General features: G+C 45.9%; 1 protein-coding gene and 1 non-coding gene across 3 annotated transcripts; both read right to left on the reverse strand.

Annotated features, from left to right (window-relative positions):
• Positions 1 to 72, reverse strand: TRNAE-UUC (transfer RNA glutamic acid (anticodon UUC)). Its single transcript has one exon. It is a non-coding gene; the product is annotated as a tRNA-Glu (tRNA).
• A 3,768-nt stretch (positions 73 to 3,840) lies between these two features.
• On the reverse strand, positions 3,841 to 25,912 carry NR2E1 (nuclear receptor subfamily 2 group E member 1). Of its 2 annotated transcripts, none has more exons than XM_070795991.1 (9): positions 24,996 to 25,899; positions 20,099 to 20,244; positions 16,797 to 16,884; positions 14,830 to 15,065; positions 13,430 to 13,576; positions 11,270 to 11,366; positions 10,733 to 10,882; positions 9,448 to 9,553; positions 3,841 to 5,368 (listed from the first exon to the last, which is right to left on the reverse strand). In XM_070795991.1, exons 1-9 carry the CDS (start codon positions 25,018 to 25,020, stop codon positions 5,206 to 5,208), a joined length of 1,158 nt encoding a protein of 385 aa, XP_070652092.1. In that variant the 5' UTR covers positions 25,021 to 25,899; the 3' UTR covers positions 3,841 to 5,205. The 2 variants fall into 2 exon arrangements, with proteins under 2 accessions (XP_070652092.1, XP_070652093.1); XM_070795992.1 differs by lacking the exon at positions 3,841 to 5,368 and adding an exon at positions 5,375 to 8,938 and having other exon boundaries at positions 24,996 to 25,912.

A 25,912-nucleotide genomic window follows, 5' to 3' on the forward strand; every position in this document is an offset into this window, starting at 1 on the left:
TTCCCTGACCAGGGATTGAACCTAGGCCACTGTAGTGAAAACCCAGAATCCTAACCACTAGACCATCAGGGATCTCCCTCCATAAGCGATTATAAAAAGTTATTGTAAAATGAATGATTTGAAAGTCTTAGAGCAGCTTCTTCGCAGCAGAAAGTGTCTGCCAAGTCCTTTCTATATTTTCATTTATCCAATGTCTCTCAGCCTTCATCATGATATGGGTACTGTCAAAAGTTCATATAAGTGGCCTGGACTGCAAAATTTAGGGAACCAAACTCTAACCATGGGTGCAAAGTGAAACCTACTTCATCAGTCCAGTAGCAGAGGCATATTCATAATTGAAACATATGCATTCTCTGTATTTTTCTAACAGCTTCTGAAGTGTTCATCAAGCCTGTCTGATTAAGCACTTTTAAATTCTGAGCAATGCAATGGGCTCTCTCACACCCTCTTGGCAGGAGTGCAAATTGATGCAACGCTTTTGGAGAGCCATTTGGTTGTATGTATCAAAATTAAAAATGCATACAATCTTTTTGACCCAGAAATACCACTTCTAAGAATTTATCCTACAGAAAAACCCCAAAAGTTCACAGAAGTGTACATAGAAGGATGGCACTTTGTAGTTTAATTTGTAGTTTAATTGCAGTAAAAAAAACTGCAAGCAACCTAAGTCTACCAATAAGGAATTTGTTGGGTAAACTATAGTGCATACAATGAAGTACTAGGCAGATGGTAACACGAATGAGGTAGAACCGTATGTACCATCGGGAGAGAGAGCCACACATACACAAGTAACTTGCAGAAAAGTAGACAGTTTCCTTTTTTTTTTCCTGCTCTCTACCTTGTTTGTTTTTCCCCCAGTTATATTTAGAAATAATTGACATACATCACTGTATAAGTTTAAGTTGCACAGCATGATGGTTTGATTTACATATACTATGAAATGATTACTGCAATAGGTTTAGTTTAGTTAATATCTATCATCTCATAAATAAAAGAAAAAAGCAATTTTTAATTTATAAATATTATGAGATGAAGACTTAGTACCTCCACCACTCCTCCTTCTTTTCCCCAAAATTTTATCATACTTTTAATTAGACCAATAATTAGCTTTTGTATCATTATAACAATGTGAATATTGTTCCTTGTACAACCTATTAGAATACTGTGATTTTATGTCCTTTCTTTTTAGAAAACTGAGATATAATTGAGATATAAACAACACTATGTTAGATACAAGTGCAGAACACAGTGATTTGATATTTCCTTACATTACTAAACAATCTCCACAGAAGCTTTCTATTTTTATATAAATGATTAAAGACAGCAACCCCCATGCTGGTCTCTAGCCAGTGGGTTCAGTTCTTGTGCCCCTAAATTGTACTGAAACCTTGAACTGTAAGTGGTAAACTGGGAATCTCAATTCAGTTTCTAAACATCCTCCGTTCTCTCTCTTTTCCAGAGTCAAAGAACAACTAAAAGTAATTCAAACACAAATGTGAGACTCCATATGTAATTGTCATTGTATGCAAACACTACTTTAAGATGCTGCTGCTGCTGCTGCTAAGTCGCTTCAGTCGAGTCCGACTCTGTGCGACCCCATAGACGGCAGCCCACCAGGCTCTGCCATCCCTGGGATTCTCCAGGCAAGAACACTGGAGTGGGTTGCCATTTCCTCCTCCAATGCATGAAAGTGAAAAGTGAAAGTGAAGTCGCTTAGTCTTGTCCGACTCGTAGTGACCCCGTGGACTGCAGCCTACCAGGCTCCTCTGTCCATGGGATTTTCCAGGCAAGATGACCCTCCTAGATTTAGAAAAAAAAGTTGTCAAAGGAGAAGCACTGAAGACTGTTCTTTGACTGCTGTCATCACTTGACTGGGTTCATCTTCTCTTGCTTGTATATTCAAATTGCATATATTGAAATTGCATATCTGGAATTTGTATATTCCAAGACAACTGTGGCACCTCCCCCACAATACCAACCCTAGAGAATGTCTGCCTTAAAATCCAAGCAAACAGTTCTTAAAGTATCCAGGCTGTATACAGCAGAGATTCCAAAATCCCAAAAGACATTGCTACTGGATTTTTAATTCTGGGCTTTGTCAAATATTGAAAGCGAGGGTTTTGTTCTGTTTTTAAACTATAGTTGATTTATGACAGCCAGGTTTGATTCTTCTTTGTAATGGCAGAGATGCCCCCAAACAAAGGCAATTCCATTGGGAAATCAGTATTTTGTGGCATGTCACAGGAAACTTACTCCCTTTTAACTTTGCTGAGAATATTTCAAATAGATTAAAGCAGATTAGGACTGTAATAGCTTTTATTACAGGTCAGTGATTCCCTCCTCTTCCATGAGAAGCATACACTCCCGGCCCTCATGAGGTTGGGTTTGGCCACGTGTTTGTGTTTGGCTTTGACCTGTGGAAAGTGAATACATGTGATGGGAGCAGCAGCTTTAAATGTTTGCATGGTTTGGCTCAGCCCCTTGCACTTTCACACTCTGCCACACAAATAAGTTGCTCTAGAGAAGATGCTAGTCCAGAATGAAGAAACACTGGATCCCATTTGCACCCAAACTGTAGCCAGGTGCCCAGCCCAGCAGTCCCATGAACAAGAAATACAGGTTTGTTGTTGGAAGTAATTCAGCATTATTGAAGTAAAAATTGACTATTACATGGATAAACAGCCTTGAATCCATTGCTATTCTTTATCAAATCCTGTCATTGATCTTATATTTGTTCCCAAGTCTCTTTTGTCTTACGAAATAGACCATTTCAGAAACATTTGAGGGAGGGTCATCTTGGTACCCTTCACCAATCCCACCCATTCCCAAAGGACACCACTATCATACCATACTCATGTTTGTTTTTAACATATGCTATACATTTGTATATCTATAAACATGGTGGAGTATTGTTCTATAGGTTGCAAAACTTTATATAAAAACCAATCTGCATGTATCCTCTGGGATTCACATACCACCACTCCCAACATCATATTCCAGATTTACCCATGTTATACATCAGCTCTAGTCCATTCACTTTAACTATTGTAACACCATCTGTATTTACTGCAATGTGTCTATTCTCTACAATGTTGAAAAGAACATTCTTAAAAAAAAAATTAAAAAAAAAAGAAAAGAACATTCTTGTACACATTTTTTAGTATCTTGCTTTCCTTTAAGAGGAACTTCTCTTTCTCAGTGGAATCAGTGGACTAGGAATTGATGGCTGACTGAACTTCCACACATGCTATCTACCAGGTCAGTTTAATCAAGAGATGCAAGTATCTCTGCTCCAGACTCTTGCTGGAGATGCTGCCCAGGAGGAGCCCACAGTGCCCATGGTCTTCAGCACCTCAGATTTCCATCACTGGCTTCTGGCTGTGGGACCAGTGCCCTGAGATTTGCTGAGAACATCTCAATTCACTTTCTACTGCTCCTTGCACGTCTTACTCACCAATATGGTTCTTCACACTTTATCTTTTTTATCATTAAATAAATTCTTAAGTTCCTGGTCAGGACTGAAATGTTGGCAAGAGAGTTAGAAACAGAGGAGCAAGTGAATGAAGACTCTGTTAATCGGCCTCTTTCTTCCTCACACAGCAATTTTTCTAACAGATGCAATTACATTTGAAAGCGGCAGAGAATGGAATCTTATGTTTTATTTCTTTATTCATCGTTTTACAAATGGGATTCACTGTAACAAGGAAATTGCCTTTGTGGTTCAGTTCTTCAGGCTGCAGTGCTCTGAGCTTCAGTTTTTACACCAGCTGCCACTGCTACCTTGTCTCTAGTGAATGAGGACCAGCCAGGGATGGAGAGTAAGAAACCAGGCAGAGTTCATTTAAATTCAATATATTTTTTATTCTTTGTAAATACAATGAGTACAACCTTTTAACTTCACAAATCAGTTAATTCCACTTTGTACAAGGAAAGTTTTACTCATCCTATAATAGTCCAAGTGCTGAATATTTTCCCTCAGTGCTAGTACCTAATAAATCAAAATGTGAAAAGTACAGCAGCTATTTTTAAATGTTTGTTTCTACACTTCCATAAGTAGAGATTCATACCAAAGGAGCAGCTTACAGTGTAGGACAAAGTGTGTGTGTGTGTGCATGTGCAGGCATTCAAAGCTTTACTAGAAACCAGTTTTCTGAAAGGCATTGAAGAGTCTCAGGCTGTTAGCAATGGATCAAGAAGACTTTTAGCATCCATCTCCTTGAAATTCCTTCTGGTCTCATGTCTCTGTTCATTTACTATCTGGTGTGACTCACTGAAACATGAGTTTGGACCCCCACTGCCTTTGGTTTCAGCACTATGTTAATGGGACAGCGGTCTGCCTCACTCCATCACTCATCTCCACTTTATTTGGTTTTGCTGTTTTTATTCATCCTCCCTCGACTTGGGTTCTTTTAGTAAAGCTCTTCTAGTTTTGAGATGTTATCCAACCTGAAGTCGTGGTGAGAATCTCATTTTCGTCCACCAATTCCTTTGACAAGGTTGCCTGGCCTATGGTACTGAGAAGAAGGAGGAGGAGGAGAGTGGGGGAAGGGGAGAAGGAACGGGAGAGAGAAGGGAAGGGGGAGGAGGAGGAAGCAAGAAAGAGAAAGGAAAAAGATAGAGAAAAAGCAAATCTCACAGCATAAGCTACCCTTCACATATTAATTCAGTTCTGAAGGCCACTTTATGATGCAGTACAATAGAAGGGAAACTTTTGATAAAACTTTTGATTTAAAACCTAAGCATTATTTTTAAAATAAATTCTTCAACATAAAATAGTTCTGAAGGCTGCTGTATGATGTTATACACAGAGCTATATTTGGTTACCCAACTTTATATGCTAAAAGGGAAAAGAAAGTTCTACTTATGTTTCAGCTATTGGTAGTTCAGCCTGATCTTCCAGGTAAGAGGCAGAATGGCACGGCCTGTGGCAACCCCAAATTCGGCCCCTTCCCAGGGCATGGCAGCAGTGAGTCCTCTCTGCTCAGGCGGTCCTTCTATACCCTTTTCCTTCCAGGCCGCCCTACCCTGGGTGAGGCAGCAGGTCAGAGCTACTGAAATCGTTTCGTGTCAGTTGACATTTCTTTTCTGAAGGCTACATATTCCCAGATTTATTCTTCCTGAAGGGTTTGTTAGTTGAGGTTTGTTCTCCATGGGTAGAAGTTCATCAGATACTGTCCCATCCTGAAAAGTGGGGACTTGGAGAGCTTAGATATCACTGGATTTGTACATATCTGAAAGCAGTCTTGTAATTGGCACATTGCCGATGGTTTTTTTGAAAAACACTTCCTCTATGGTTGATGGGCTAATAGAACGTAAAGCTGGCAAAAGTAACAGGAGTTTTCCAAAGCGACAAGGTTGAGTGGGGTATCTGGAATAGGAGAAGCCATGAAAGCAAGGTAAGATCCATCACGAACAGGCTTAATATCTGTCCTTGAACACACATCATCTTCAGCATAACTTCCTGACTGAGCCTCTTTAATAACATACTACAGGGTCCTATCCAGGCAGTACTGTCCCTATTCGGCAGGTGGAATAACAGGCACAGAGAACATAATGACGCTGCCAAAAGCACATGGTGACAGTCTCATCATTAGCACAGGGGTTGCATTTTATTTGGGAAAAAAAATTTTTTTAAGAAATACGGTACTCAATTTAGACCAAATAATAAACTTAAGGTTGCTAGTATAGACACCAACCACTAGTACTGATGTAAAAACTAGTGATAACATCCACATTTTCTGATTCTCAAGACTCCTTCACCAGGCTATTTCCCTCAAATGAAATGGATTCTTTTTCCGAGCAATTATCCAAATTATTATTCAGGCACTATACTTAGTCACTCTCAGGAATAATTCCATCTTTATTACACTGCAAATTAAAGACTAAGCTCTGTTGCATGGCAGTGCCACCCAACTTTCATGTCAATGAAATTGGCATATAATTAAAGATGTGAGAAATTGCTGAACAATTTCCTCTCTTGATGTCCAACATATATCTGTACTCAGATGTACAAGTTCAATCTTCTGCTGCTTTTAGATGCCTGTAAGCCACCTCCTCACTGCAGCTCAGATGCTTCTTCAGTCTATAGCTTGGAATCAGGTTATCAATTCAGGAGGGCTCCATGCACTGACACAAACCACCCAAAAGACTGACTCAGCCAGGTTCAACTCATGGCTGGCCACAAGTGCTAGAAACTGACAGATATCATATCCTACACAGGAGTTAGGTAACCGAAAATTGAGTTTAAATGCCCAATAACCCCACTGTGCAAACAGAGACCAGGGGAACAACTTTCATGCTTGTCTCTAAGTTTTGAGCACAAGAGAGTCCCTCTCTTCAACCTGATTCTAGGCTGACAATTCATTCTGGGCCTCTGAGGATCTCGTTTGGCTCTTTCACTGCCCGGCCAGACTACATTTAATGATCTGGAATGGACATGGTGGAGCCTCCCCACAGGAGAAAAACAACAACAACAACAACAACACATAAATCGCATTTGCTCTCCTTGCTGAAAGCATCTCCTATGTTTCCTGGAAAGTAGAGGAAGACCCATGTTTCCCTTTCACCTTGGCCACTTACTCTCTTCAACAACTCTGTTTCCTTTCCCAGGCAGGCAGAGGAGAGAAGCCCCCTGCAGCGGGTGGGAAGCAGTGATGGCCTAGACAAGCCCCCATCTTGTCTGCAGCAACCACTCCATGTGCTGACGTTTCCCCCAGTGAGAAAACACTGGGAAATAATGACAGAAAGGATAGCTTTTGGAGACTTCATAGACAATTAACTCTTGATTTTCTGTGAGTAGATTATCCACTCACCTACTCACCCACTTCTTTTATCTTCTAATTAGGAAGGGGCTGGTTAGTCAGTCAACACAAATTAAGTGTTTATTATATGTGGAGTACTGTACTACCCAGAAACAACAACCATGTGTATGTGTGTGTGAGACAGAGACAGAGAGAGAAAGAAAGAGGCTCTCTGACTGCTCAAAATTATTTTGTAGAATATCTAGGCCCCTGACTCCATCCATCAGCATACATAACTGGAAGTTTTCTTGTTTCAAGTGTAACTGTTCTGTGTCTGTCACAGATCCATGTATTTGATTGTCAGCTATATAGTTTATTATATATAACTAAATTGTTCATTATTATATATGGTTATTACACACAGTTATGTATAGTTTGTGTGAAATGCCAATTTCTAGCCCTCTCCTTATGTCCTAGATTATTAGAGAAATCACTTACAGGGCTGTAACAATTAGGTCAGTTTTCAGGTTTAACAATTAATGCACAATTAGCTCAGTTTGCAACGTTAACTTTTCATTTAGATTTCAGATTCTTCTAGACAGAAAAGTGCTAGAGGAGAATGTTCACTGACTTGAAGGAGCTAAGAAGTAAGGTATAGTTAGTTTTGTCACATTTATGACTCTAGACATTAATATTAAATTATAGCTCTAGCTGATATCATGAAATACAAAGCTCATGTCAAAGTAGATGTGTTCCTTCCCTTAATAATTTCTTTGTTTTGAGGGTAAGGGAGAAGTAGTATACTCATCATTTTTCCAAAATAGACTTCTGTTAATTTGTGGTTTAATGCTCTTGTGCGTGCTAAATCACTTCAGTCATGTCTGACTCTGTGCAACTCTATAGACTGACTATAGCCCCCCCAGGCTCCTCTGTAATGGGATTCTCTAGGCAAGTATACTGGAGCAGATTGCCATGCCCTCCACGAGGGGGTCTTCCCGACGTAGGGATAGAACCTACTTCTGTTATATCTCCTGAATTGGCAGGCAGGTTCTTTACCACTAGTACCACCTGGAAAGCCCTTAACTCTCTCAAGTCATCCTAAAAGCAGCTCTCGAAATGTCAGGTTCTCTCAGACTCTCCTTACTCCCTCTCTGGCACCTCCCCTGGCACCTCTACCAGCCCTTTCTCTGGCTCCTGTTGGTCACCTTCTCCCCTGCTGGAATCCAAGGACCAGCTCACCTGTCTTCTCCACCCACCAGACTTTCCAGATTTTTTTCCTACTCCATCCAACTAGAATTCATCTCTCACTCCCCACTTTGCTTTTTCTCTTCCCTGGTCTGATGAACACTTCTGCTTACTTCCTGCAATGATAATGGATAGTCCTTTCTCGTGTCCCACAGTGTTCATGAGCCACCCTACAAAAAGCAAGGGCTCAGCAAGGGCTGAATCAATACCTAGTGTCATATTCTTCCGGGGTGATGTTCTTTATGCCTTAAGACTCTAAGTCAGAGGTCAGTTAGGTTATACAAGTTAGTTCTTTTTTTTTACAAGTTAGTTTTTAATGGGGAAAAAAGTGCCCAAATTATGTACTGCTCCATTTTATAATTCTGAACAAGTCTTAGGTGCTTACTATATACATTCTAAAATTTAATGTGGATTTTAAATTTAAAAGCCATGGGACTTTAGTTTGGAAAAACATATACATGCACTATCACACATCACAGTTTCAGTGATATTCCATGGACAGGGAACAGTTGTTGTTGTTTTTAAACTCACATTTTACAAATTTATTTGTTTATATACTCCCTCTACTTTCAGGGAAAATCACAACATGCTGGGTTGTAAGGTACATGGTAAGCGCTCAATAGATACTGGTTGCTGTCAGCTACTAAAGATCTGCTATGAACCCTAAAGCTTTCAGGAATAGGAGTTCTGAATGTGACCTTCAACGACTCTGGGACAGGGAACAGTTTTACTTATTAGTATTCAAAAGGGGATTTATAAAGAAATAAGGTGATCTTTCCAGAAGTGGTATCATCCCAAATGAATACAGGTGACTCAGGGTTTCTCTGACTCCCTTTAGTAACGAAAGTATTAGTGCCCTCTACCCATTTGATATAGTTACTCCCAGCAGAGTGTCTGTGGGTGATGCTGAGATGATAGAGGCAGGTTCCCATGGGCTTCCCTTCAAGATCAATCTAGAGAATAAAAAAGAATAGCAACTGTATTCTAACCTCAGATCTACTGCAGTCCTAACTTAGTAAACTAGCAAGGTTCCATTGCTCTTTTAAAAGCCTTGCTTTTTTCATATGAAAATGGAAACAGAAGGTCTACAGACCTTGTGGTGGATTTGCTTGTTTGGTGGGCCAGGAGGAGCACTGCCGGAACCCCAGTGACTGAGAGTTTCTACAGACAGCCGATGGGTGATACGCATTCCCTTAGATGTGTTCAGCTATATTGATGGATCAACTTGTTCATCTGGGACAAGAGTAAGGTGTCTGGCAGTGCTTTCACTTTGATAACCTAATTTGATTTGCTTCTCTCCCCTACCCTTAGATATAGATGAGGGCGTAGATTCTAATTAAATTAACTAGCTTGGCAACAGGATAATTAGTCGCAGTGTTTGAACTGGCTTTCTACTGCCTGCTCACGCATTCACAATGGAAACAATTTTCTTAAGTACATGTTCAAGGCAAACAAGGGTCACCTGGTATGGATGTAGCTGTTGAGAGTTAGCTGAGCCTCGTCTTGAAGAGCGGCGATGGCGGCAGCATTCCGGAAACTTCTCAGTTCAGAACCACTGTGTGTAGGAACTAGAAATGAAGACCATGAAATTGTGAGAAGCAGCACAGGAATGCAGATGGGGAAAACACTCTCTGGAAGTGGATAGTCAACAAGCAGAAAAACATGCAGGTCCAATGGAGTCAGACTAAGAGTATCAGCTCTCTTGAAAGCCATCACCTCTCTTTTGGACTTGGAGACGGATGAGAGTCAGTACATCATGAGAAGCACTGGACTGGATGAAACACAAGCTGGAATCAAGATTGCCAGGAGAAATATCAATAACCTCAGATATGCAGATGACACCACCCTTATGGCAGAAAGTGAAGAAGAACTAAAGAGCTTCATGATGAAAGTGAAAGAGGAGAGTGAAAAAGCTGGCTTAAAACTCAACATTCAGGCCTGGCCCGGTGCAGTGGCTGGTGGGCGGGCGGGCGGGGGGAGGTGGGGTGGCGCGAAAAAAAAAAAAACAAAAAACTCAACATTCAGAAAACTAAGATCATGGCATTTGGCCCCATCACTTCATGGCAAATAGATGGGGAAGCAGTGGAAACAGTGAGAGACTTTATTTTGGGGGGCTCCAAAATCACTGGAGATGGTGACTGCAGCCATGAAATTAAAAGATGTTTACAACTTGGAAGAAAAGTTATGATCAACCTAGACAGCATATTAAAAAGCAGAGACATTACTTTGCCAACAAAGGTCCATCTAGTCAAAGCTATGGTTTTTCCAGTAGTCATGTATGGCTGTGAGAGTTGGACTATGAAGAAAGCTGAGCGCCAAAGAATTGATGCTTTTGAACTGTATAGAGAAGACTCTTGAGAATCTCATGGACTGCAAGAAGATCCAGCTAGACTGATTTCCAAAGAAATCAGTCCTGAATATTCATTGGAAGGACTGATGCTAAAGCTGAAACTCTAATACTTTGGCCACCTGATGTGAAGAACTGACTCATTTGAAAAGACCCTGATGCTGGGAAAGATTGAAGGTGGGAGGAGAAGGGGACGACAGGGGATGAGATGGTTGGATGGCATCACTGACTCAATGGACATGAGTTTGAGTGAGCTCTGGGAGTTGGTGATAGACAGGGAGACCTGGTGTACTGCAGTCCATGGGGTCACAAGGGTTCGGACACAACTGAGCAACTGAACTGAATTGAGTTAGTGAGATGGCAAAACTGGAAGAAGAGACAGCAGTTTGTGTCTGCTTACCAGCTTTGAAAGTGACGATGCATTTTAGACAGGCAAATTCGGTAGCATCTAACCGGAGTTGTCTAAACCGCGCCACCACCTCTTGTAAAGCCTGTATTTCAGATATGATCTTGTTCAGCTTCTGGGAATCTGTGTTGTCACCATTCATGCCTAGAATAAAAATATGCAATAAATGCTCTAACATGAAGGCATTTTCATGATTTAATATTGATTTTTGACAAAATCCTGCATATCAATATCTATTCAATTGTCACTCTAAGATATCTGATTCTATGTAAACTGGCTATATTGTATGAAAGTTAATATAAAATCTTCTCTTGGATAATAACAAACACAGTAATTTGCATTTAAATAACAATGCAAGCAGTCATGAATACAACAAAACAACATTATTTGCATTTAAATATAGATTTATAAATGACAGGTATACTCTATTGTTCAGCAGGAATTTGTTATTCTTTACATGTTGTTCTTTTTTCAGTAATGTATTTTTATGGTAATTTCTACAACAAAGTCATTAAATTGTGCAATTCTTACCAGATACAGCCAGTAGAGTGTTAGCATCAACCGGAATGGCCCATTGTGCTATTCCTAGAACAAACAGTTCTCTCCAAGCATCTTCCAAAAGCATCAGCTGTCATACAATAGATGTATAATATAATATAGTGTGTAATTTATAAATTTATAAACAATTTCAATATGTAAATTTCTATCATTTTAAAAAGTGTTTTAAATGCCTGGTAGTTTTTCCTCTGAATATTTTAGCTTTCCCTTATTTTCTCATATTTTCCTTTTTAAAAGGTGTCTATACTTGCACATGCACTCGAGAGTCAGTCACTCCAATTTCCCCAATTTTGCTTCCCTTGGAAAAGGGTTTACCCTTCTTGTCCTTGCATCCATTTGTTCCTGACTACCTAGAAACTTCATGGGTGACCCAGGCCCTATGAAATGCCAACAACAGGTCAGCAGGCAGATTCCTCGCATAGAAAATGTTGATATTATCAGGGTTGAGGATTCCAGACTAAGCATGCTGATGTGGGCCCCCATCTCCCTGGAGGGTTGAGGGGGCTGGGCTGGGAGAGCGATCACTAATTCCCAAGAGGCATGCAGGGAAATCAGGGTGTAATTATGTTAATTGGGTTTTGCTGAGTTTACCTCATCTCACTGCCTGATTTTTCTGAGACTCATAAGTGGACAGCATCAAGGTGCTTGTCATTTTCATTCTATTGAAATGTGCTACTGAATATTTAAAATGAAAATCTGGCTCCTTTTCCAAATTAATATACTGGATTCCACTTCACTGCAGTTTGCTTGTTGAAGGGTTTCCACTGAAGGGCTAAGTGGCAGATAGTAAGTAAATTTTGTTTGGATTAAGGAGTCTACAAATACTTGTTTTGAGGAAAAATAGCCAACTTACAGACAGACAGACACACACACACAGAGCAAATGGTCAGAGTCTACAAGTAAATCTGGTCAAAGATAAAAACTAACCATCTTGAAAAATCTGTTTTTGAAAAATCTCTCCAAAACCAGTAATCCTGGATGATTTATGTGAGAGGATTTCCTTCTGAATGCTAAGAGCTGAATTGTGAAGGCTTGTAACCAAAATCACAATTAGACCGAAGGGTTTAATTTTCAAAATGCTTTATTTTCAGCTTTATTGCATTAAGTACAGAAAATAATACTTTCAAAATGCAAGGTAAACAATGTCTAATTCTAACCATGTCTGAAAGTCCAGGCCACAAAAGAAAGCATATCCCATGCTAGAAGATTAAATGTTTTGAGCACATTGCCAGGTCTCTCTGTAGGAAACATACTTCATATTAAGGGGCACTATTATGCTTTAATTAGGTATAAAATGAATTAAAGAAACAAATCCTTTGCTTTTGGAACTACTTATTAGCCTTTTGGGAAATTTGTCATTAATTTCCATGAATGTACTGGTAACAGCCAATTTTTGTGAATACTTCATTTTCTTTCTTTCCCTTAAGGATAGAAAATTATGGCAGAGGCCATTTATGATATTTCTAACAATAAAACTTCTGAGTTTTGGTATGACACAATTTTAACAGCACATAATTTTTTTCTCCCTCTTACTGTCATTTACAATCACAGGATTATGCACCAGACCTATTTGTTCACAAAATCTCTAAAAGCATTTAAAGAATCAAGGGAGCTGTGCAACACACCCTTTAATCCTTCATGCTGATACATCAGTGGCCAAAAATATGAGCATCATAATGAAAAATAAAAGCTGCAAATATAAAATGAGATTAGTTCTCAAAATCTAACCAGGGAATACTCTCATCACCTTCTATTTCTCTCAGTTCCAGTGTTCTTAAGAAAACACTGCTTTATTAACAATTTAAAAAATCATTAAGATTTATGATTTTTAAAATTTGTGATTAAATTTGATGTTCCAATTAAACTAAAAAAGAAAATGATCTTGTATATTTGTTTCTTACAGATCATATCCAACTTTCCTGAAATAACACAATTACACTTCTTAGTAAGGATTCCATAGCTAGATATTTTGAAGCCATAGCAAGAAGCTAAGAAAAATCACCTTCTCACTGCTGTTAAGAATGGATGCCTGGCTCTGATTTATCCAAGTAGCATTTAGTTTCATAAGCCTAACAACTGTTGCTTCTTTCCCAACCCTCTTCCCCCAAGAGCTCAGTGCCCTTTTGGTCCTACCTGGTCTTGCAAAGATAGCGTGGAGAAAGCTGGCACACTCTTAGCCCACTTGATGCTCATAAATAGAAGCCTGGCAGCTGATTCACACACTGATTCTGTGGCCACTTCATAGAGATACATTGGGGTCCCATTCACTTCATGGGGATACTGGGTAGGGAAGAAAGAGAAAAATCAGGGAGTAAGGGAACAACAGCTCTGCAAGAAGAGCCACTGTTGAAGTTTTCTAATTAGACCAAGGAAGGAGACAGGAACACCTATAGAATCTGGGAAATAATAATTATTGGGAGAGGCTCATTCCACTCTTTGGCGGCCTTTTCCATCAAGAGGGGCATGTGGCTTTTCTATCCTCTGCAGCAAATTTTCCTCAGGCTGAGCCTAGTGCCAGGCCTGTCTCCCAGTTTAGAGAAGAGCTTCTTGCATTTGAGTAAATAAAAATAGATGTGGAAAAAAGTATAAATTAATAGGCATCCCAAACACAAATATGCATATGAGTATTTTTAGAAAGGATTAGTATATTATGGAAATATTTCAATTAGACATCTTAATCATTCACAGAGCATTCCCATTCATAACTGACAACATATTCATAACACTACTTTCCCAAGCTTATTATACACATCAAGGGTAAGAAAGCAATATTAAATATTGTGCATGCGCCCAGGTGTTTGGCTTCCCTGCAGTGTGGGGCTGCAGCTGGCCTTTGTCTGGGGGAGATCTGGAGGCCTCTTGGCCTGGAGTGGGGAATCTGTGTAGGTAACAGCTGGAAGTCTGGAAGGTAGTCCCTAGGGGTACCTTTTGAGGTGGTTCTGGCTGTGGCCCTGCTAGGAGAGGCTCAGTCCTTGTATAAATTCATGTGACTCAGAAGTGGAGTGGGAAATGAAGCCAGGTTCTTCATACTGTCCTAACAGGGTGAGCTCCACATTTCTCTCTTGCATTAAGGACCTTGTCCAAGAGATTAGATCCCTGCAGTTGCAATTCAAGGTGCTCTTCTGCCAGCTGCAGGCAACTTCTTTCTTCTAAAAACAACTCAGCTCTTCTGTCCTTCAGGAACACTTTAGGCTGCTCTTTTAGTTCAGACAGGCTTTGACACTAGAGGTGTTTTCTAAAGGTGGAGGTTCCTGGGATCCACCTCAAATTTGCTCTAAGGGGGAATGGCCCTAGAAGTCCCCAGTTGTAGTCAGCTCAGAGAGTGACTTTACTACACACTGAAGCTTGAGCACCCCAGCTCAACAGGGGAGAGCGGGAGGTCGAGTGCTCCCCGCAGAGCTCGGCCAAGCATTGAGGACCCCTTCAGGTCTCTCGCCCTAAGTGTTGCTTGAGCTATCCCAGCTGAGAAAGAATGGGCGTGCCCCTCTCCGCCCTCCACTCAGAACGGCCTCGGGCCCAGCAAGGCCACTGACCTTGGGCGTGGGCTGAGCCAGGCTCACAAGTGTCTGGCGCTCCGGGGTGGCTGACACGGCGGCTAGCTCCAGGCCGTGGGGATCCAGCTGCGTGACCGCGGTGAAGAACGCCGGCGCGGGCAGTGCGGCGGAGGGGAAGTGCGCGGCTGCTCCGTTCTCTTCCTTGTGTCCACGGAAGTAGAGGGCCACCTGCTTGCGGATGGTGGACGTCCGAGGGCCCCGCTCGTGCTGCACGGCTGCAGAGACACAAAGACCGGCGCGCGCCCGAGATCAGAGACGTGGTCATCACACAGACGCTGCCGCGCTCTCCGGCCAACCAGGGCGTCTAGGCAGGCAAGGGCACCCGGGAGGTGAAGAGAAGCAGGGAGAAGGAACGTGAGGGTGGAGGGCGCTCTGAGACCGTCTAACCCGTACACTGTTTGCATAAGGAAGCTGAAGCCGAGAAAAGCATCCCGGCCCAAAGTGTCACACTAATGGCCGAGCCTCAGGCAAGACTACGTGTGTTCTATCTGTTCAGGGCTCCTCCGCGCCCAGGCAGGTTGCAGGGAGACCAGCGATCCTCTGGGCAGGAGTGGCTAGGTCTCGACCTCAATAGAGTGTAGAGGAAGCATTGCAGGAGACTAGCGTTAGATCCCTGGGTCGGGAACCCACTCCAGTATTCTTGCCTGGGAGATCCCATGGATAGAGGAGCCTGGCAGGACTACAGTCAATCCATGGCGTCGCAAAGAGCCATAAGACAGGATTGAGCCACTGGGCGCGCGTCTGCGCGCGCGCACACACACACACACACAGCGTCTCTGCACAGACTTTCCTCAATCAGTCCGACGACCACTCCGCCCACCTCCATCCCCCTCCCTACTTGGAAATACCACTTGGTCTTGGAGGGCCCGGGAGATAAGAACCCGAGCCCGGGCCCGCCGGGGGATGGGATGAGGGAAAGCCCTCTCAGAATGTGCTGGAGGAAGGCAAGGGAGATGTGACAATTACCACCAACAGTTTAAACAAACAAATTAATTCGGGGCAATCTTCCGCTCCACGAGCTTGACAACTTGTCAATACACAAGTTCAACAGGTTGGACGCTCCCTCCTGCTTCCTGGGCCGCGGAGGACGTAACTTCCCCAGTGGGAGCTGTATGTACCTCAGGGGGATGCCACCCCACCCAGGCCTCCTTCACGGCAAAGCCCACTCCGCACCCAGTCCTGAGGCCCCGTTCCTCCCTCCTGGCCATGAGTCCCGCCTCCTTCCCGCTCCCTTCCCGGCCTGGGGCGCCCTGGCCAGGCCACCGCCGGCCACGCCCTTGGATTGCACTCTAAGCCCAAGAAGCACCCTGACTACCTAGTTCTTGCTGAGACTTCTGGGAGCTGAAGTCTAGCCTGGGACACCCACTAGTGTTACCTTTTCACTACAGCCCCTTTCTTTAGAACTGAGAGAAGCCCAGATCACCACAACATCCGTCCTGATTTTGTGATCTTGGTGAGTCTACAAACAAGGGCTAGACATTCTGCCTGTTCATGTCTCTGCCCGTCCTCCTTCAACCAGTCTCCTAGTCCATAGGATATTCTCTTCCAGAGACATCCAGACAGCAAGACCCTGTGGGAGGCTAACAGGCTTAAAACTGGCCACAAAAGGGCTGCCAGGAGACGTGAGAAGAGAAATCTGGATGGGAGATCAGAAACGTCACAAGTGTGTCCCCAGCAGAGTGGGGGCCTCAGGAACGCTAGCTTCGTGGGGATGGTTGTGAGGTGCAAGGGCCCCATGAAGGCATTGGCCTTACCCTGGGGAGTTCAGTGGGGTGGGGCTGGGACTCAAGCCGGGAGATGACTAAAGATGACTAAGGCCAATTCCCAGAGTCTGGAAAGAAACGCTCAGGAGATGATTTACATGCATAGGAGTGCCATTATTTTCTGTATACATAATTTACTTACTACTCAACCAACATAAGATGAACTAAGAATAAGTAGATTACCATCTTTGTTCATGTTGACTTCCAAACACTTCTTCAGCCGACACGCCCTGCACTGGTTTCTGTGAGTCTTGTCCACCGGGCAGCCTCCCTGAAACAAAGCGCAGGTAGTCAGCGGCCCCAAGGGCCTTTAGAGTGGGGACTAGAAGCCGGCGCTGGGCGGAGGAAAACGCGTGGAAGCCGAGTACGGACCCGGCCAAAGACCGCGAAGCGGCAAGCCTGGGTCCGCAAATCGCGAGGGCCTTGGGCACCCGCAGGGCCAGGGGGAGAAAGGGCTAGGATTCTCAGAGCTACTTCAACAAAACCAGTCCCTGACCCTATGAAGGAAAGTCCTGCTCCAAGCAGGTGAAGAGTCAGAGCGACTGGACTGCCAGACCCCGCTGTGCGGGGAGGAGCTCACGAGGGGGAACTTCCGCCAGGCGCAGTGGTGGTGGAGCAGGGACGAGACTTTTCAGGACCGAAGACAGCGACCTGCCCGGGTGGAGTGAGGCTTCAGAGCTGTGTACCGAGCCGGCTTGCCTGCCCGGATCCCTGCCACATCCCTCTCCCGCGAACTATTCTTTCCGCTTTCAGCTCTTGAGTCTACCTCTTTCTGTCACTCTCTGGGTGAGCCCATTTATCTGTCAGATAAATATTTCATTATTCTCCACTCTCCTGTTTCCTCTCTTGTCTACGTGTTCGAAGCCATCCTTATAACCAGCAGGTTGAGAGTTGTTTTATAGACTACCCTCATCCCAGATTCATAGAAACACAGCCAATCCTGGAAGGTGAGGCAGAAGCCAGAGTGGTTAGGAGTGCAAGGCTTACAGATGTGAGGGTGGGAAGGGAAGAGCCCAAGGCCTGGACAAATTCTAGAAATGTCCACAATGTAAATATGGCCTGGAAGATACTGTGATGGACTGTCTGAAAAAATGATAATATGGACTGAGAATATTAGCATGATATCTGAAAAAATAGAGGTAACTGCTGCCTTAGAAATATTTATCTGAGACGCATGAGAAAATAAATGTTTTATCCAGTGAAATTTTCTGGGAAAATATTGGCCATTAAAAGAGGAAAGTACAGAGAAAATTTCTAATGAAATTTATTCAATGTTAGGTGTTATTACTGAGGGAACATATATATAGATACATAAAGAGTCATATCTACACAGTAAATACATAAGAAGTTTTGGTGCTCTCCTCTGTTTTTATTACATGCTACTGTTACATTTACAGTGGGAAGAAAGATAATAAAATAAATGTATTTTTATTTTGTTCCATAACCTTAAAATTCATATACTCTGAATTTGGAGTAAGCATATTTTTCTGAAATACCCCTTAGGAAAAAATTACACACTCAAACCACAGTTTTATGAGATCATACCCCTCTGATTTGAAATATGTTGATTTATTCAAAATAAAGGTAGAGCAGAAGTTCATAACAATTTCTAAACATTCTCATTACTGTTAATGATGAATTGGAATGCTCTTTACCTAATCTTAGAATAAAAGAGAAAACGGAAATAATTTTTTTTCCTAACTGAATTCTTCTGGGCATCTTTGCTGGCTAGTAGCTCAATGTAAAGAAGTTTAAATAGCTCAGTGTAATTAAATGCAATCATATGTCTATCCTCAAATGTTATCCTTCTAGTATTCTGATAAACATACTAATGCAAAATAGAAGCTTACGTTAGTTCTTACGAGTGCCTTCAAATCAGATCAACTGTATATAAATATCTGGAGCCTGAGAGAAAGATGCATACCTCAGTTTGGGCCATTTATTTTCTGTGCAAGAAGAGGACCACCATGCCTGATGAGTCTATTATCACTCCTTTACAAGCACTTGGACTGACATCAATATGTTTGAGTTGACAGCCAACCCCTTTGAAAATATCAAGCATAACATCTGAGATTTTGATTCCCCAATTCTGTGCATTGCATAAAAGATAAAGTAGAGGCCTGCTCAAATCTGATGACCCACAGTAATCCCATATTCCTGTGGAGCTACTGGTATACAGTCCTGGGTATATATAACATGATGTTCAAATGGTGACATGAGAAACTGATACAGAATTATGGACTTAATTAAACAGGTAATAGGGCTGGAGAGTTCAAAATAACTTATCCAAATGCAGTATCTTCTTGTTCTTGTTTCTGTTGATAATCCAAATCTATCAGAACTTGGCATGAGCAGACTTAGCTTTCAGAAAAAGATAAACAATTCACTAGCAGCAAGCAATATATGTGTAAGTATATCATAGACATTAATACATATACTAATTAGTGAAAATGTTTTTACCATTTTGGTAACCAAAGGATGACTTCTGACCACTGCACTCTCCAGGATCTTCTTGGGAGTGGAGATGGTCATTCTATACTTAGGATCTGTATGCCTGGCCAAGGAGAAGGCCAAGAAAGTGTGGGACCAAAAGGCTGATCTTCTGAGCTGGAAACTGAGTCAGGGGGAGGGGTCTGCTCACTCTTTCTGGGAGTTTTAGCTCACACTTAGCCCATGCCGCTACTCCTATGTCTCTTTGAGACAGTTCCTGCTCAAGACCAAAACAGAATCAACCAGGCACCCCTTCTAAGCAGAGAAGGAGAAGATATGGGAACCATGGAAAGGCCGCCAGTTACTCCTTCCTTGGGCACCTTCTCTTCTTGCTCACTCTGTCCTTTTCTGACAAGGCTCAACTAACTTTACAAGGGTGCTGAAGGCCCACTGCCCACTGCCAAGCAGCCCTGCTTCTTTGAGACTGAAAGGGCACAGTTCTTCATTCAGCACATCCTGTCTGTCCCAACTGGCCAATACTCACTTTGCATCTCAACCTTGACTGAGATGCCCTGTGCGATTCACTTCTGCCCTGAGACCCAGGTCACAGCATTGAGCTTGAGTGCTGCTAAAAATGGCGGTGGGGTGGTAGGCAACATAAAACAGCCCTTTCACCTGCCTGCACTTGTGGTTTAGATTCTAAATTTCCTTAGATCCCCTGGGCTGGCTTTATAGTCAGAGTATGGGCCTTATCCAGTGTAGGAATGTGTCAGAGGATTTAGAAAAAAAGGGCGGGGTAGGGGATTGACAGAGGACATAAAGAGGCCCTGGGATTTCAGCTTCCTCCTTCAAACTCAGCTCTCTTCCCTTACCTCTTCCCACCTTTCCCAAGCAGAAGCACCACTGAGAGCTGAGGCAGGAAGGAGGGGAGAGGGCAGGAGTGGTCAGGGCCTGGTCTCTCCCTAGCAGTTTGGAAACTCAGAGGAGGCCTTGGCACAAACAAAGGAAGGGGAGGTGGCAGAGGGGAGCCGGGCAGCTCAGCCCTGCTAAGGTACCTGGTTTCCAGATTTGCAGACATACGTCCTATTCCTTCGGATACTTCGTTTGAAAAACCCCGAGCAGCCGTCGCAGGCGTAGACCCCGTAGTGTTTCCCCGAGCTTCGGTCGCCACACACTTTACAAGGAATATCTAAAATACGGCCTGAAATCGCAGGAAAGACAAGGAAGGGGTGGGGGTGTGTGTGGAAGGGGTGAGAGAGAGAGGAGGGCGGAGAAGAAGGAGGAAAGGGGAGAGGGAGAGAGAGATGCTAAGCAATCTGACCTCCGAAGGGATTAGCACCGAAGCTGCGGTAAAAGCAAATAATGAAGTGATTTTATAGCCAAACTTTTTTTCCTTGAGCAAGTGTCAGTTTCCTACAATGAGCATTATTCATGCACCGCTACATGTATTTGGGTCTCCTCTAATCGCCGAGACCCATTTTGGAATAAAAGATTACAGCAGGCCGGGGCGGCAGCGCGGCCCGCTGCTGCCTTTCTGCTCCGCGAAAAGTTTGGCCGCCTCCCTCCCTTGCTCTTGCATTTAACAGAGAAAGTTGTTAGTGAGCGCGCGAGGAGACAAACTTGAAATGTAAAAGGGAAAAGAAGAAAAACAAACACGGCTGGAACCAGGGATGGCAGCTGGAAGGCAATCGAGGTTTCGCTGAGCTGCCGGGCGGTGGTTATTATTAGGATTATTATTGTAATGCTAATACTAGGATTATTAATGATAATAAGGGTAGTGGTAATTGCCCAACTTTCACTTTACCTATTTAAAATAATGCTTGATGGATCGCTATTGACAATTTCTTTCAGGAAAAAAAAAAATTTTTTTTTCTCCTCAAAGTAACTAGTACCGAGCTAGGCAAGTAGGGGGAGAGTGTTGTAAGTATGTTGATTTCCTGGCAAGTTAGGGTGGGACAGCACCCCCTCCACTCCCCAGGGTCTTCCTACTTGAAGTCCTATCTCCTCACACTAGATCCTGCATGGGGTCCCTTACTCCCGCTTTTTCACCGCTGTCTGAGGCTGATTTTTAAAAGCCATCTGACTGGTTTCTCTTGACTGCCCTCCAGCCCCAATGGCCTTGACAGTCGCTTGACTCAAGGGAAATCTTCTTGGAATCCCCTCAAGTCTAGGATGACCGCGGAGCCCCGAGGACTGTTCTGGAGAGGGTAAAATTCAAAAACTCAGAAGGAAAGGGACTACATTTCCATAGGGCTCAAGGGTCCAGCAAGACTGAAGCGGTTCATAGAGACTTAGAAATCCTTCCTCCCACAAACAAAAGGAGTAAATAAAAGGTTAACTTAATTAATACTCTGATAATGATGATGGTGATAGTCAACAATACTACTTAATAATTAACTTCTTTACATTTAATTTTTCCTTTGCTACCGCTTTGAAGGCCTCTAGTCTGGGCCCGGGCGGCCTCCGGCTTGGTCTGGGTGAAGCTGGCAGCTGGTACCGGGAGCACTTGGGTTGGGGACCACTGGGGTGATGGGAGGCCAGGGCGAGGACAACTGGGCCAGGGGAGTAAAGGAAGCGTGGGCGCAGTGCGGGGAAGACACGAGGCCTCAGGGTGGAAACTTGCTAGTGGATTCCAAGGCGTCCAGTGGGCGAGCACCTCCGAGCGCGGCCTTGGAGGAGCTGCAGGGGGTGGGGGCGGGGAGAACGCGGGCGGCAGGGTTGGGGAGGGGGGTTTGGTAACCACCAGGCTCGGCCCGGGCAATTACAACCCCGCCATAGCACCTGCCTATAGAGCCACCAGTGACCCGTCAAAAAGAGTAGCATGGGAATTCGGATGGCGACAAAGGCCGGCGGGGGAGGCGCGCGGCGCGGTGACCACCGCCTCGGCGCCCCCTCTCCCACAGGGTGGGAGGAGAGGTTGTCCTGGGGGGAGGAGGGAGTTGGAGAGAGCCAGGGGAGGTCACCTCGGGTCTTGTCCCTCACCCCTTCGGGCCTGTCACTGCGCCCAAGGGAACTCAACAGCCGCCCAGCAGCCGCCCTCACTCTGGAAAGCTGTAAACTTGGTCTCCATGTTTTGCAGCCATACTCCTCTGCACAACACGCTGCCTCTGGCTAAGCTGGGGTCCGTATTTGGGGGTCCAGTCATCTTGTCACCCTCTCTACCCTCCTCTTCCCGGCGGCACTTTTGATGATGCCAAGATAAGCGCGAGGGAGGAGCCGCGGTGAGGGTTCTCTTTCCCGCTTCCCATCCAGAAAGGAGGCCAGGGACAGGCATCTCTGGAGAACCCCGATGCGGTGGAGGAAGGACCAGAGGTGCGGGCCACACCTTCGGCCTCTGGGGGCGGGGCTCCTCGCTCCTCTGCCCCCGGGGCCAGCCGGCGCGCCAGGTCGGCCCTGTCCCTGCGCACACCTCCAGGCCGCGGCTCCCGGGGCACAGCAGAAGCCGGCCCACCAGTCTGGGGCGGAGCACAGGAGGGAGGACGAGAAAATTCCGAGGCAGAGCGAGTGTGCGCCTCAGACTCCGCCACCCAGCCACGTTAAGGTGACTTGGGTCACGAGACAAGCTGGTTAACCCCGTTGCAAAGCTCCTCTCATTTAGCAAGTCGAGCGAGCTCCGACGTGAGGCAGGCGGGAGTTTCCTGAGGCTGGAAAACCGTTCTTAACTTCCCTCGCCAGGGGGTCCCCTCGGGGCTTTTTGTGTGTCATAATTGCCTAAAGATATATGGCAGCTTCGATTACTGTAATTACCATCAGAGGCTGTTGAAAGAAGTTAGTCTGGGCTGCAGGGGTGACTGGCCGGGGTCTTGTTACCACCCAGGCGGGGCTCCCGGGTGACATCGCTCTGCTCTCCAGCTGTGAGAATCCGAGCGAGGCTGGGGTTGCAGACCTCGCAGCCTGGCTCGGGTCTGACCTCGCCCGCTGCGAGCCGACCTCCTCGCTCCCGGGGCTCGAGGGCTGCAAGCCTTGGTCTGGCTGCCGCCACCGGTCTGGAGAAGGCCTGCATGCCGCGGCGCCGCGGGCGGGGGCTGCTGTCCTGCGGCCCTGAGAAACCTCTGCGGAGACGTCCGGACCAGTGTCGGCCTCGAGGTTTAGGAGGCCCAGCTTAGGCTCTTGGGAAGCTGGAAAACTCCAAAGTTTCCCCAGTGGCCCTCTGCCTTTTCCCCTAAAAGTCCGAAGGGTCCGCCTGCATCCTAGGCCATCTGCTGCCATGCGGGCGCAGTCCCCAGCGAACCCAGTTCGCGCCCGCCCCTTCTCTCACTTTCGAGGCCTCACTTTTCAAGGCCCCTCAACCCCGGCGACCCTGCACCCTAAGTGGGCAAGGCGCCTTACTTCCAGGGAAAGAGCCAAGGGCCTGTCACAGGGCCAAGCAAGCACACCGAAGGGCCTGTCACAGGGCAAGCAAGCACACCGAGGCCTGCCTAGGACTGTCGGCTTCGGTTTTTGCAATGGAGGCTCGGAATGCACCAGGAAAGCTTTCCTCCTGAGCCTCCTGGGAAGGACAGTCATACGCCAGAACATGGGCCACCCAAAAAATATGCGAGTTCGCCTCCTTTCTCAGAAGAGTCGGACAGCCAGGGTCAGGTAGGCCCGAGGCAAACTGGAAACGTCAGTCCTCCACCAGGGTCGGCTCTGATTCCGGCGGCATCTAAGATTCCTTCTCTCCTCTCTCTGCCTTAGTTCCAAACATTTCTCATTTTTTTCTTTTAGTTCACGTTCATTTTAATCTTTAAAATGGCAGCGCCCAAAACCAAAACAAACGGACAAAGTGAAAACACAACTCACTTCTTGGGAGGGCGGGGAAGAATTGCATCCCACTCAAGTGGGACTTCATTATCAGTCCTCAGAAGTATCTCGGACTCTCCCAACTTTCAAAGACTCGGGACAATAAGGGAGAGTGAGGGGAGGGAGTGTTTGAGGAAATCACAAGCGCCATAAATGCTATAAGCGAAAACCAAGGGCGGCGAGAGCACTTCGGGATGTGGGGACTTCGGCAGCGGCCATCTCCAGCCGTGGGGCCCTGAAAACCGCAGCGCCAGGCAACCGGATGGCGGGAACTGAAACGCCCCCACAGAGATCCAGCATTTCGGCCGCGCCGGCCCAGTGCCTGCTCTGCCCTGCGCATTCTCGGGTTCCGCAAACACGGTGGACGCAAAAACCCTTGTACATACACTCAGCCCTGCACTTGAGCGTCTAGGGGCGATTAGAGATCGGCGGCGACTTGGTATCCCAAGGGAGAGCCTCCAGCTAAGCAAGTTTAAGGAAGGAGAGAAGCGCGCGAAGGGAACAGGCCGCACTCTCCTGCCTCTGCCGAACTCCCGCTCGAAAAGTCCTTGGGATTAGGGATTTGGTCCTCGCCTTGCTAGAGCGGTTCGCCATACTTTAAATTCCCCAGTTATGACCTACGCGGATTTAGGATTAAGGAAAATGTGACTTTTAAATTGTTTCTGCTTCCCAATTTACAGGATTATTTGAAATAGCTAGAAACGGGGTGCAAAGCATTCCATTCAAAATCCGCTTTGCGCAGAGTTGCTTTTGCGCCCTGGAGCTCGGAGTTTGGAGTGAGCGTGTTATTGTGCTGCCGCCTGGGGCTGCGGCCTAGTTCCCGCCCCCGCCGACTCCCCCTACACCCCCACTTCCCACCTGGCGGCTAAGTGGAGGCAACTCGAGAGGGACTGGTGGGCTGCCTGGGTCGCAACCTTCCCACCATACCAGAGAGAAGTGGGGGGTGGGGGTGGGGGGGTCAAGCAATGCAGAGGTAACGAAATTGTTCATCCCTCCCCACGAAAGGCACTGACTCATAGTATACAGGGAGCTGGGCCAAAGCGCACACACCTCTGGAATCCCTCTCCCGGGCTCGGAGCCTCGGAGAGCCGGGCTGGACCTCCCTGGCCACCCCGCGCGCCCGCCCCAGCCTGCGCGCCGGAGCCCCGCTGCGGCCCGATAGGTACCCACTTGTTGATCCGGCCGGCTTGCTCATGCTGGCGGTGCCGGGGCGGAGCGGTTGGTGGGCGCTGCCCGAGTCCCGGCCGGCAACGCCCGCTTCGCCGCCGGGCGCCGCCGCTCTCCAGCCGCCCTCCAGCCTGGGAGGCTCCGGGGCCGGACAGGTGGGTGTCGGTTGCGCGCTGCGCTGCTCTCTGGGCGCTCAGAATTCGTTCCACAGTGGAAATTTAAGCATCCTTAAGTTTCTTCCCGTCTCTTGCAAAACCGCAGCCGCTGGGAATGTTGCTTGGTATGAACACGCGCATGTACGGACAAATGGATAGACGGACAGGCAGACCGAGGGAGAAGGGAGGACAGGCAAGAGAGGGCTATTGAAGAACAGAGATGGAGACACGAAAATGGTCTTTCTACGGAGCAAAAAAAGGGCAAACCCCTCTCTTTCACCGTTCCTGTCTCTCAGTCTTCAATTTCTCCCTCTATATTAGGCATATGCAGAGTGTGGGCAGATCGCTACAGACCGCTGCTCTTTTACAGAAAGAAGGGAAACGCACAACCGCAGTCTCAGGCAGATGGGCTCCGCGCTGCCCAAATCCGAGCGCGGAGTGGGAAAACTAGATTGCTGGGAAGTCTTCCGAGGGAAAAGGCGGCCAGCTCCCGTTATCAGGGGAGAGCCGAGCACGCAGCGTCAGAGGGTCCCCGAAGTTCATTACCCCGTGACTTTGTGCCTGTCGCTGCGGACTGGGTCCCCTGTAATATCTCCAGAAGCGCTCTGACAGGCAGCCGCGGGGAGGGGAATAGGGCGTCCCTGGCCCACTTAGCTTTTCCCCCAACTCCTGGCGGGGTCTGACGTCAGCCATGTGCGGGGAGGGGATGGAAAGAGGGAGGGGGTTAAATGCTAATGATATTAATGAACCTCCAAGCGGCTCCCA

The sequence above is a fragment of the Bos indicus genome, chromosome 9 (assembly GCF_029378745.1).
Source record: "Bos indicus isolate NIAB-ARS_2022 breed Sahiwal x Tharparkar chromosome 9, NIAB-ARS_B.indTharparkar_mat_pri_1.0, whole genome shotgun sequence".
Lineage (NCBI taxonomy): Eukaryota > Metazoa > Chordata > Mammalia > Artiodactyla > Bovidae > Bos > Bos indicus.

Excerpts from the sequence above, each read along its gene's own strand:
- NR2E1 (XM_070795991.1), bottom strand. The coding sequence starts at position 25,020 with ATGAGCAAGCCGGCCGGATCAACAA. Across the intron at positions 11,367-13,429 it reads CGCTATCTTTGCAAGACCAG|CTGATGCTTTTGGAAGATGC; the intron begins GTAGGACCAAAA and ends ATTGTATGACAG. Across the intron at positions 5,369-9,447 it reads AACAGCTACATCCATACCAG|ATACCCCACTCAACCTTGTC; the intron begins GTGACCCTTGTT and ends CTCCTATTCCAG.